Source organism: Prionailurus viverrinus, chromosome B1 (assembly GCF_022837055.1).
Source record: "Prionailurus viverrinus isolate Anna chromosome B1, UM_Priviv_1.0, whole genome shotgun sequence".
Taxonomy (NCBI): Eukaryota; Metazoa; Chordata; class Mammalia; order Carnivora; family Felidae; genus Prionailurus; species Prionailurus viverrinus.
The window spans coordinates 99,642,938-99,656,520 of record NC_062564.1 but is presented as its reverse complement, the minus strand read 5'-3'; the positions used below and the strand labels follow the sequence as shown (position 1 = coordinate 99,656,520).

Here is a 13,583-nt window from a genome sequence, read left to right as displayed (position 1 = left end):
AAAATTAACACCTCATCCCACAAAATGGATGATTTTCACCTGTTCTCCCAAATCAAATCCATTTATAAATGATACAAATTTAATACTACAGAGATGGAATATGAAGATTACTCCCCAGGTTTTCTAAACAAACAAGGAAACAAACAAAAGTACCTGATCTCTTACAACAAATATCTAAATGTTTCCATTCATGCCTATCTGAGTTACTGAACTGTGCACGAGCAAAAACAACAACAAATAAAACCCCCTCATATTATTTAAAATCATACATCATAGCCATGGTTTGTCAAATGTTTTGGTTTCACAAAGAAAAAAAAGAGACAAACAATGAAATAGGCTCTTAACTATAGAGAACAAACAGATGGTTACCAGAAGGCAGATGACTGAGGGACGGATGAAATAGGTGAAGGGGATTAAGAGTACACTTATCATGATGAACACTGAGTAATGTACAGAACTGTTGAAGCATTTTATTGTATACCTGAAACTAATATAACATAATATAACTAATATAATATAACTAATATAACTAATACTTAAACTTAAAAAAAGGATAAAAAAGTTTTAGTTCCACTGCAGTTAATTTACAAATGTTTGTTGGCTAAATTACACCAAAATAATGTTATTAAGATTGTAACTTGTCGGCAGAGGTATGAGTTTGAGAAAAGACTTAAAAATGTCTCTCTTTCAAAATAAAAGCTTTCCGGGGTACTTGGGTTGCTCAGTCAGTTAAGTATCTGACTCTTGACTCTTAGTTTCAGCTCAGGTCATGATTTCATGGTTTGTGAGAAGGAGCCCAGTGTCTGGCTTTATGCTGACAGCACAAAGCCTTCTTGAAATTCTCTCATTTCCTCTCTCTGCCCCTTAAGCGCCTGCACACATGTGTGCGCGCGCGCGCTCTCTCTCTCTCTCTCTCTCAAGATAAATAAACTTAAAAAGTAAAGTAAAATAAAATAAAATAAAACCTTCCAATGTTTTAAAAAGTTTTTAAAAGTTTTCAAGTCCTAAAAATACAGAAATGTTGAAATTTAACTTTGTTTCCAATTCACTCATTATATACTCTGTATATGCCATTATACATATATGTATATGCAAAAGTGAATGTTCTAACCTAAACAAAGGAATTGCTCAAAGCATTGTTAGTATTCAGATTTCCATTAGTCTTACAGTTTTCTTCTGTCTACATCAGAAGACCTGAATTTTCTGTCTGCTCTATTGCTCTTAACCTTATTTTTCCCCTTAAATAAGGAAAGGCATTAGGAGATTCCTAAAGGTCTTTTTTTCTTTGCCACTATCCCTAGGCAAGAAGGAGGAATTAGCCTTGTAACCAGATCTCTCTAGCCTCTGCATTTAATTTTCAGCAAGAAACCAGGAGACTAAGGATGTCAGGCTGACAGAGAACAGCAGAGGGCAGTATTTACTCATAGCTGAATCATGTCAGGGCTCAGAAAAGTTTTAAATTTGGTGGGGTCACTGTGGCAGAAATGTATGACATATGCCCTATATTTGCATTCCTTGGCTTAAATTCGTATTTTTTATATGGTTTCCCTTAAAGGGGAAAGAATACTCACCTGATGAACAGTCACTTTTCTTTTTTAATGAAGCAATTCATGCCACTACAAAAATTAGCCACAGTAGATAGCACAGGAATTAATTGGAGTGCAGTACGTGGCACATGGGCATTCTTAAAGTTTGATTTCATTCTATTTATTTCTATTTTTCTCATATCTATCCTTTCCCCAGACAAAAAGAAAAAAAAAACACGAAAGGAAACAAAACTTCATCAGGATTCCTTTGGTTACAAAATGTCAAGGGGGAAATACTCCAACAGAGATCAAAATTCCAAACTTTGCAACAGGAAAAGATCTCCATCTTTCCAAAGGGCTATCATTGTTATTGTTGAAACTGCAAGGTTTAGCTACTGGCACCTGGGATCCATTTGGGAAGGGAAACAAAACAAACACTGAGTTCCCTTGGCTTTTCCTATAGGAAGTCCAAAGTGCCATTGGTACTAAGGCCTTGATGCCCCTCGTCACCTGGAAGGGAGGGGAGGGGGCCAGTGGGTGCAGGGTTAGGGTCTGGCTAGCCCTGGACTTCAGGGAGTTCGTTCTGTAGACAGAGGAAAAACGGGGACGACTTGGTTTGGCTTCTGGAGGGTCACGTTGCACAGCAGCTCTCTCCCCTCCCATCGAAAGAGAGGAGGCAGGAAATGGTTAAAGCAAATCTGCACTGTGCATTCCCAGACAGGCTTTGCTTAATCCTTCCTCCCCGCTCTAACAGACCCTCACCCCCCGCCTTTCTTTTATTTCTCTCGACCCCCTTACCCCTGAGTTATTACTAGCATAACAACATAACGGTCTTCCCTCAGACCCCGCCACTAAAGTTATTTATCTGCAAACCTGACCCCACCCCCATCTATCCTGCGGCAGCTTTTTGCTGTTATTGCTCTGACGCCGGCCAAGATTTGACCAAAAAGAAAGGAAGAAAAAAAAAGGAAAAAAAAAAAATCATCCCCCTTCTCAGCGCCTCCGACTCGCCGGGCTCCCACCCCCGACCGCCTACAGTCCTCCGGGAGGCTGGAGTGATTAGCATCCTGAGAAGCCAGTCGGAGGCCCAAAGAGCCGGCGAGCGCTCGCGGTAGGAGTGCCAGGCGGGGCTGCCTGAGCTCCGGCCCAATGGGGCTGGGGTGAGGGAGGGGCAGTAGGTGACAGGACCCGGAGCTAGGGGGAGTCAGCGCGAACTAAAGTGCGGGGATCAATGAGCGGCGAGCAAAGTTTCGGAGTGCTGCTCCAGCTCGCGGTCTGCCCTCCCCCTCTGTTTGTGTTTCAGCGACGGTCGCTGCGTGCGTGTGTGTGTGTGTGTGTGTGTGTGCGCGCGCGGTTGTGTGCGCGCAGCGGGGAAGAGGCGGGGAGAGCGTGAGGGACCAGCCGGAGGTGGCGAGCGGCTCGCTGAGCTCCAGCTCCACAGCGGTTCCACCTTCATCCCGGGCGGGCGAGAAGGAGAGCGCTGACAGGCGCCGTCCGGAGCTGCCACGGGCGCCGCCACAGCCCAGCGCCGACTTCCCCGCCTCCACCGCCAGCGGTGAAGGAGAAAGAGGGACCAGCCACCCCCCTCCCCCCCCGCCCCAAACAAAAAGGCTCGTGGATTACAAAGTGAAACTGACACGGGACAATAAAAGCAAAGATAACGCGGGCAGGGTCGAGGCGCGCTAGAGTGGGCGTCTGACCCGGGCCGCCGGAGAACCGATCCCCCTGGCATGGTGAGGGGAGGGGACCCGGGGGCCGCGCGCTGCTCCTGCCCGACCCCTGCGAGGCCCAGAAGAAAGGGGGACGAACCTGCACTCGATTTGGATGTACAAATAATGAGTCGGCAGGCACCTCGGCAGAGGTAAAAAAAAAAAAAAATGGTGGGGAGCAGTGGATGTTGCCTGCGCGCGACCACCGGCTCGAAGCCGCAGCAGGGGCGGCGGCGGCGGCGGCTGGAGGCGAAGGGACGGAGCTGAGCGCTCCCGGGTACCGGAGCCCTAGCTCCAACGCCAGCGCTCCGAACGCAATCTCCGGCTGCAGGAGCGCCGACGCCGGCGCCGGGGCTCGCAGCGGCCACTTGTGCAGCCCTGTTGGAGGGGCCTTGCAGCCCTGCTGTTGAGGAGTGGGGACTCGAGGAAACCCTTCGTCTCCAGCTTTGGGGAAAGGAATTCGATAATCTCCTGGTGCCCCACCGCCCCCTCCCCCGTGCGCAATTGTTCTTTCCACACGTCGCTACCGCTACCGACGTTTGTTCTTCCTTGCCTCTTCGGTTTCGTCGCCCCGGGTAAGTTCTAAAGTTTCTGAAGACAATTGTTTGCAATGATTCCTCATATACCTTGAATACAAGCAACCTCTCCCGATCCACGTCCATACCCGGGCGAAAACGCTCAGACTGTCTGGATTCTAACACAAAGTGAAAGGCGGGGAAGAATGTAGGGGGGTTGAGAAACTTTTCTGGGAATTCATCAGCGCACTGGAGTGTCCCGCGGAATGCCTGGACGCTTTTTCGTCAGGGCATCTCTCTCGTCCTACAAGTCCAGATGGCTACCTGGAGCCTTTCTCTGACGCGATTTGCTCTTGCTGGGCTGGAGGGTCTTTGAAATAGAGCTCGCAGAGCTATCGGCCTCAGTATTTGCTGGGGCTACCTAATCCCTGCTCTTATTCTTTTCGCTTCGTTTCTTCCTTCTCTTCATCACACCGTTCCAGGGAGCCAGGACCATGGACTTGGCAGCAGACGGGGCTCCTGGACGCCCGTGGCTCCAGCTGCCCACTCTGTCGGTATTTCAGCTCCTCCGGGTCTTTTGGCTGCTCTCACAGCTCCCTGGGCCGGCCCGGGTCAGCGGGGCCGAGCAGCGCCAGGTGTTCCAAGTGCTGGAGGAGCAGCCTCCCGGCACGCTGGTGGGCACCATCCAGACGCGCCCCGGCTTCACCTACCGGCTCAGCGAAAGCCACGCCCTGTTTGCCATAAACAGTAGCACCGGGGCCCTCTACACCACCGCCACCATCGACCGCGAGAGCTTGCCCAGCGACGTGATCAACCTGGTGGTCCTTTCCAGCTCTCCCACCTACCCCACCGAAGTGCGAGTGCTGGTGCGGGACCTCAACGACAACGCCCCCGTCTTCCCCGACCCCTCCATCGTGGTCACTTTCAAGGAGGACAGTAGCAGCGGGCGCCAAGTCATCTTGGATACGGCCACCGACTCGGACATCGGCTCCAACGGTGTGGACCATCGCTCTTACCGCATCATCCAGGGCAACGAGGCGGGGCGCTTCCGCCTGGACATCACCCTGAACCCGAGCGGCGAGGGTGCGTTTCTGCATCTCGTGTCCAAGGGCGGGCTGGACCGCGAGGTCACACCGCAGTACCAGCTATTGGTGGAAGTGGAGGACAAGGGCGAGCCGAAGCGACGGGGCTACCTCCAGGTAAACGTGACTGTGCAAGACATAAATGACAACCCCCCAGTTTTTGGCAGTTCCCACTACCAGGCGGGGGTGCCTGAGGACGCGGCCGTGGGCTCCAGCGTCCTCCAGGTGGCGGCGGCGGACGCGGACGAGGGCACCAATGCGGACATCCGCTATCGGCTGCAGGACGAGGGAACTCCCTTCCAAATGGACCCCGAAACGGGGCTTATCACGGTGCGGGAGCCCCTGGACTTTGAGGCCAGGCGCCAGTACTCGCTTACCGTGCAAGCTATGGACCGAGGCGTGCCTTCCCTCACTGGGCGTGCCGAGGCGCTCATTCAGCTGCTGGATGTCAACGACAATGACCCGGTGGTGAAATTCCGCTACTTCCCCGCCACCTCGCGCTACGCCTCGGTAGATGAGAACGCTCAAGTGGGCACTGTGGTGGCTCTGCTCACCGTGACGGACGCAGACTCGCCCGCGGCCAACGGGAACATTTCCGTGCAGATTCTAGGGGGCAATGAGCAGCGCCACTTTGAGGTGCAGAGCAGCAAAGTGCCTAACCTGAGCCTCATCAAAGTGGCCAGCGCCCTAGACCGAGAGCGCATTCCGTCTTACAACCTGACAGTTTCGGTCTCAGATAACTACGGGGCGCCCCCTGGCGCAGCGGTCCAGGCGCGTTCTTCTGTGGCAAGCCTGGTGATTTTCGTAAATGACATCAATGACCACCCTCCTGTCTTTGCGCAGCAGGTGTACAGAGTGAACCTGAGCGAGGAGGCGCCCCCGGGAAGCTATGTGAGTGGAGTATCTGCCACTGATGGCGACTCTGGTCTCAATGCTAATCTTCGTTACAGCATCGTCTCTGGCAATGGACTAGGTTGGTTCCATATCAGTGAACATAGTGGCCTGGTGACCACTGGGGTTGCTGGGGGCTTGGACCGTGAACTCGCTTCCCAGATTGTACTGAATATCAGTGCTCGGGACCAGGGGGTTCACCCCAAGTTTTCCTATGCCCAACTTGTAGTGACTCTCCTGGATGTGAATGATGAAAAGCCAGTATTTAGCCAGCCAGAAGGGTATGATGTGTCTGTGGTTGAGAATGCCCCAACAGGGACAGAGCTACTGGTGCTCAGGGCAACTGATAGGGACCTGGGTGACAACGGGACAGTGCGCTTCTCCCTGCAAGAGGCCGAGACTGACCAGAGATCCTTCCGCCTGGATCCTGTGTCTGGGAGGTTGAGCACTGTCGCCTCCTTGGACAGAGAGGAGCAAGCTTTCTACTCCCTATTGGTCCTGGCCACGGATCTGGGCTCCCCTCCCCAGTCCTCAATGGCTCGAATAAACGTGAGTCTCCTGGATATGAATGACAACAGCCCTGTGTTTTACCCAGTCCAGTACTTTGCTCATATCCAGGAGAATGAGCCTGGAGGAAGTTACATCACTACAGTGTCTGCCACTGACCCAGACTTGGGTCTCAATGGAACTGTCAAATATAGTATATCAGCCGGGGACAGGTCTCGGTTTCAAGTCAATGCTCAGAGTGGGGTTATTTCTACAAGAATGGCCCTAGACAGAGAAGAAAAAACAGCTTACCAGTTGCAAATAGTGGCTACTGATGGTGGCAATTTGCAGTCTCCCAACCAGGCAATAGTAACCATCACTGTACTGGACACTCAAGACAACCCGCCTGTATTCAGCCAGGCTGCCTACAGCTTCGTGGTCTTTGAGAATGTGGCTCTGGGATATCATGTGGGTAGTGTGTCTGCATCTACCATGGATCTCAATGCCAACATCAGTTATCTCATTACTACTGGGGATCAGAAAGGTATGTTTGCTATCAACCAGGTCACTGGGCAGCTTACCACAGCAAGTGTGATTGACAGAGAAGAGCAATCCTTTTATCAGCTGAAAGTAGTGGCCAGTGGGGGCACAGTGACTGGAGACACTATGGTTAATATAACAGTTAAGGATTTGAATGACAACTCTCCCCATTTCCTCCAGGCAGTAGAGAGTGTAAACGTGGTGGAGAATTGGCAGGCAGGTCACAGCATTTTCCAAGCCAAAGCCGTGGACCCTGATGAAGGTGTCAATGGCATGGTACTCTATAGCCTGAAGCAGAACCCCAAGAACCTGTTTACTATCAATGAAAAGAATGGTAATATTAGTCTGCTAGGTCCCCTGGATGTTCATGCTGGTTCCTACCAAATAGAGATCGTGGCATCTGATATGGGTGTCCCACAGCTCTCCTCTAGTTTCATCTTAACGGTTTATGTTCATGATGTAAATGACAACCCACCCGTGTTTGACCAACTCTCTTATGAGGTCACCCTTTCTGAGTCAGAACCTGTGAATTCTCGATTCTTTAAAGTACAAGCTTTTGATAAGGATTCAGGAGCGAATGGTGAAATTGCCTACAGCATTGCTGAAGGAAATACAGGGGATGCTTTTGGCATATTCCCAGATGGTCAATTGTATATAAAGAGTGAACTGGACCGTGAACTTCAAGACAGATATGTTTTACTGGTTGTTGCTTCTGACAGAGCAGTGGAACCCCTTAGTGCTACTGTGAATGTTACTGTAATTTTAGAAGATGTAAATGATAACAGACCTCTTTTTAACAGTACGAATTACACATTTTACTTTGAAGAGGAACAGAGAGCCGGGTCATTTGTGGGCAAAGTAAATGCTATAGATAAAGACTTTGGGCCAAATGGAGAAGTAAGGTATTCTTTTGAAATGGTGCAGCCAGATTTTGAGTTGCATGCTATTAGTGGGGAAATTACTAATACTCGTCAGTTTGACAGGGAGTCTCTCATGAGGCAGAGAGGGACTGCAGTGTTCAGCTTTACAGTCATTGCAACAGATCAGGGGCTCCCTCAGCCTCTCAAGGATCAGGCTACAGTACATGTTTACATGAAGGATATAAATGATAATGCTCCCAAGTTTTTAAAAGACTTTTACCAAGCTACAATATCAGAGTCAGCAGCCAACCTGACACAAGTTTTAAGAGTATCTGCCTCAGACGTTGATGAAGGTAATAATGGACTTATTCATTACTCTGTAATGAAAGGAAATGAAGAAAGACAATTTGCTATAGACAGTACCTCTGGTCAGGTGACGCTAATTGGCAAATTAGACTATGAAGCAACACCTGCCTATTCCCTTGTAATTCAAGCAGTGGATTCAGGTGCAATCTCCCTCAATTCAACCTGTACCTTAAATATTGATATTTTAGATGAAAATGACAATACCCCTTCTTTCCCTAAATCAACGCTGTTTGTTGATGTTTTGGAAAACATGAGAATTGGTGAACTCGTGTCTTCTGTTACTGCAACTGACTCAGATTCAGGTGACAATGCTGATTTACATTATAGTATTACTGGAACTAACAACCATGGAACTTTTAGCATAAGCCCAAACACTGGCAGTATTTTTCTTGCCAAAAAATTGGACTTTGAAACACAGTCTTTGTACAAATTAAATATAACAGCAAAAGACCAAGGAAGGCCTCCTCGTTCATCTACAATGTCAGTAGTTATACATGTGAGGGACTTTAATGACAATCCTCCTAGCTTTCCTCCTGGGGATATTTTCAAGTCTATTGTTGAGAACATTCCCATTGGAACGTCTGTCATTTCAGTGACTGCACATGACCCTGATGCAGACATTAATGGGCAACTATCCTATACGATCATTCAACAGATGCCCAGGGGCAACCACTTTGGCATAGATGAAGTCAAAGGCACTATATATACCAATGCTGAAATAGATCGGGAATTTGCTAATCTCTTTGAGTTAACTGTAAAAGCCAATGATCAAGCTGTGCCTATAGAAACTAGACGGTATGCTTTGAAAAACGTGACCATTTTGGTCACAGACCTCAATGACAACGTTCCAATGTTTATATCACAAAATGCCCTTGCTGCAGACCCTTCAGCTGTGATTGGTTCTGTCCTGACAACAATAATGGCTGCGGACCCAGATGAAGGGGCTAATGGAGAAGTGGAGTATGAGATCATCAATGGGGACACAGACACCTTCATTGTGGATCGTTACAGTGGAGACTTGAGAGTGGCTTCAGCACTGGTGCCTTCACAGCTGATCTATAACCTCATAGTTTCAGCAACAGACCTTGGCCCTGAAAGGAGGAAATCAACCACTGAATTGACCATCATTCTTCAAGGCCTTGATGGACCTGTTTTTACTCAACCCAAATATATAACTATTTTGAAGGAAGGTGAGCCCATTGGTACCAATGTAATATCAATAGAAGCAGCTAGCCCTAGAGGATCTGAAGCCCCAGTGGAGTATTATATTGTTTCAGTTCGTTGTGAAGAAAAAACTGTTGGACGTCTCTTTACTATTGGACGACAAACTGGCATAATTCAGACTGCAGCCATTCTGGACCGGGAGCAAGGAGCATGTCTTTACCTGGTGGATGTTTATGCCATAGAAAAGTCAACTGCTTTTCCCAGAACACAGAGAGCAGAGGTAATGATTTTGTAGTCATTTATGAACTATTTATTGATGTGCTTTTTAGAAAGATTGTTCTCTTTCTGTTTGCTTTCTACAATTATTTACCTTCAATGTTTACTGTTAATAATACTGGCAGGAGCATATAAAGTGTTCTGTTACAAAAACTAACAAGAATCACATAAAATTTAGCTTTAATCTTGGTCAAAACCAAACAGTGAACAGTTTTTATCTTATACTTTACCTCATTGCAATCATATGTATAAGGCCAAGGAGAAATCTAGCCATTTCATAAGTGCAAAACAAAGAAACAAAACAAACAAAAAAAAAAAAACAGAAAACATGTATCTAAATTAAATCAGTGCACTAATTAGACACCTCTCAGTAAGGAAGTCTAGTAGAGAATGGGCAATTTCAGGCTTAAATTTCTATTCCAAACTGAAGAAGTTTGGTAGAAATCAGCATTATAAGCATAGTTTTTTGGGAGGGGTGTAACGCAAACACAGTACAGACTGGCAGTTTACATCAGGACAGTATTAACTTTCACATCCTCAGCAGTCTTGGCAGCTTCTTTATAGACAGTGACTAATTTTAATGTGCTGAGCCAAGTTTGGGGAGATTCCTGATTTCATCTGCTTTTACACTGGAGGCACTATCTTCTGACTTAGGGTAATCCTTTCTCTTCCCTCTTGAATGAAAGCGTGTAATGTACTGTGAATTATCAGAGATTAGAAGGTGCTTCTTGATACAAATATGTGTTCAGCACTATGCTATAGGCACATGTTGTTCTGTCTGCTGATGGGTAAGAAGTTAGGGTCTCTGGCATATGCCAAGAGAATTTGAAGCCTGGTCTTCCCTGGGGTGTATTTTAGGCTACTACCTCTATGTATTACTGATTTGTATTTTAATTAAATTACTTCCAAAGTTGTTTTGATAATCAACTAGAAATCACACAGCTATCCTCTGGAAAGCTCTTGTTCGCTGTTTTCTAAGTTTCTTCTTTTCCTCCACTCCCCTCAAAGACATTCTAGTGTCACTCAGCCAAAAACACAAAATATCAAGTGTGGTTTGTGATACTTGGCAGTAACCCAGACACAATATACTAGTAAAATTGAGGCTTACATATTTGTTTTCTTGCTTTCTTTCTTGGGGGGCTGGGAAGAGGTGAGGGGTTTTCTTCATTTAAAATGTTCTTTTATTATTACTATCTTTTTAATCCCTTGTGATTTTTTTGTAATAGCTAGCTGTATCTATTCTGCACATAGAGCAGCATCTTCATGTCCTAGAGGATATTAGAGATATAATTAGAGATATAATTCTTAATAGAGATATAATTCTTAGAGTTATAATTCTAAGTGCAATTCAGTTTTATCTTACATACATAGCCCTGAAGGGACTTGTAACCCAAATGTCCTCTTTTACCTAATTAGCTTTTTAAAGATCTTAACACATGGCTTATATGGTGAACTATTTGATGTAACTTAGCCCATGATTTACATGTAATTTTATATTAATTTCAGGTCATCCCTCACATTAACTGACCCTCTATTTCCACCTTCCTTCTCAGGGATTATTTACTAGGTAAGGAGATTTAAGTAGTTTGAAAACTGAAATATTTATTCAAGATGGGCAATTAAGTCATTTTAGACTTTAGATGAATTTATTAAACTGTAAAACAAATTATGTTACTGGCTGTTGTTGTTTGGTTCAATGCATTACAGTTTATTAGAACAACATGGAGAATGAGACTAAATGCTCACTGGTATCATTAGATTTATTTTGTCTTGTTATTTATTCATTAAATATGCAAAGAATGACTTAGCTTAAGTTTATTAAATACTACTGTCTCTGCAATAGGTATGAGAATTAAAAAGTAATAATTATAAGTCATTTTGCTAGTAATAGGGAATAGTATGTCTGTTACTTTTTTAATATCAAATAACACCAATATAAAAAGTTGTTCATATTAACTGCACCCTATTTATTTAAAAATCTGAGGTAACTCATTATGGTGATTTTTTAGAAGAAAAAAAAAAACTTTCAGGGTATTTTCTGTGAACTAAAGTGCTGAAATTGTAAACCAAGTTTGAGTTTCCAAAGCTCCAACCACTCCTATAATTAAAAGCAAATGTGTTTCTCCAAAGAATATTGAAAGCAGTAGTTGGAAGCTAGAGTTTCATATTATTGTTGGTTGTATCATTCGAGTATATATAATAAAGTTCTTTTTCCCTTCTGCTCAATTAATTTACCATGATTGTGCAGAAATAAGTTATAAGTTACCTCTGGTTGTCAGAGATGATTTTTCAGTTGTTCTCAAGTGCAAACTTTGCTCTAATACATTAAAAAAAAAAAAAAAAAGATTCATGTGCACTGATAGGAGCCTGGGTTGCTTACTCAGGTTTCTGGCTAGAGTCATGGCTGATCACATTCCATTGGCAAGCAGAGGGTCAGTGGGTAAAAGAGAAATGATTTAATCTGCATTCTTTTTTTTAATCTCTGACACTTGCGGAGAGAGGCAGGGGACTCTGGCTCTGATCTTGTTCATTCCAGATTTCTGTCCAGTTGTAAACCTTCACTTACTCTACTTTTCACATCTAAAACTTTGATATAAATAGGAGTCTTTAAAGACTGGCTTCTGAGTCGCAGATACAAGGTTTATTATACTTTTGGGTCTTAGTATTCTTAGAAAATCTTGATTATGTTAGAACAACTGATATAAAGGTTGTATTGTTTTTCTAGGTTCAACAAAAAAATAGGGATGTAGTACTTCAATGAACATTTCTTTTTAAATACATATTGTATGGAAACATAGAACTTAGGGACTTGGTTGGACCTCAACCATGTCAGAGGTTTTGTTTCATTGATCTTTATTATCTCAGAGTGTAGTATATACCTGAGGTGTAATAGGTGCTCAGTACATGGTTGTTAAATGAGATTATAGAAGAATTAAGACCAGAATATGTTTTCTTTTGCCTCAAGAATAACTTGACAGAGAGAAGCTGGGGAAATGGAGGAAGTTAGTAAACTCGATCTTGACAATGAATTGAATTGAGAACGTAAGGACGTGCCAATCATCTCTCTTCTACTAGCGTATTGAGGATTGTCAGAACACTCAAAGAGGAAAGGGAAACTTAGGTGGGTGGTGTCACATGGAATAAGGGTTTAAATGGAAGGAGAGACTGTGTATGTGTCCAGCTCAAAGTTATCAAATTTGTTAGTCTCAAGACCCCTTTCTGCTCTTAGTAATTGTCAAGGACTTCATAGGGCTTTTGTTTAGGTGTGTCTTATCTACTGATCTTTGCCATTTTGAACATTAAGACTGAGAAAGTTTTTTAATATTTATTAGTTTGTTTAAAAATCATGTTAAACACATAGTCTTATTTTATTGAAAATGTTTCCGCAAACTTACAAGATAATGGAAAAAGAGACATTATTTTTTTGTTTTACATTTTCAGAAATCCCTTTAATGTCTGGCTTAAGAGAACACAGCTGGATTCTCAAATCTTCTCATTCATTCCATTGTATTACATTGTTCTGATTAAAGTATATGAAAAGAGCCCATCTCACTCAGGTCTATGAAGTTGGATAAGGGAGACATACGTTATTTTCAGATGATTGTCAATTTTCTTTTGATACTACACCAGAAGTCCACAAGTGGCAGCTTCCTAAAACTTACTTACAGCATGGAATTTCAAACCCTCTTAGTGAACTTTTCATACTTTGTTGCATAAAAATACCTGTCTGACCTTGCATTTTGAATGGATCTTTTTTTACCTATGTATGACTTAGAAATATCAGGAATTGATCATTTGGAAAATATTGGTATAACCGGTAAGAATCTTATCAAGAAGATCTTTGAATATGGACTCTCAACATCCTGACAATGCTTAGAAGTTTTTCAGCATTTGAATTTTTACTTGAAAGCTCAAATTTTCTTTATCAGCAACTTATATTCTTGTTTTCCATGAGGTGTTGGGTTCCCTTCGTTCATCTGCTAATGAACAAATGTCTGCCACACATATCCAGGTCTAAAAATGTATAGTTTCCCTGTCATTTGTTCTCTTAAGTAAAACCTGTATTCCATATATAAAGCAGCTCGCTTAGCTTGCAGTGCATCATACACCTGCTTTTCTTTGAGACAACTCCAGTACTGAGGTACAGATTCATGATTCTTTGTGCACA

At 44.3% G+C, this 13,583-nt stretch overlaps 1 protein-coding gene across 1 annotated transcript in view; it reads left to right on the top strand.

Annotated features, from left to right (window-relative positions):
• Positions 1–3,762: 3,762 nt before the first annotated feature.
• FAT4 (FAT atypical cadherin 4) overlaps positions 3,763–13,583 on the top strand; it is a 175,486-nt gene continuing 165,665 nt past the window's right edge. Inside the window, exon 1 of the mRNA XM_047856786.1 lies at positions 3,763–9,419. Within this exon, the coding sequence (XP_047712742.1) occupies positions 4,245–9,419 (5,175 nt within the window). The 5' untranslated portion in view covers positions 3,763–4,244. The remainder of the gene's footprint in view (positions 9,420–13,583) is intronic.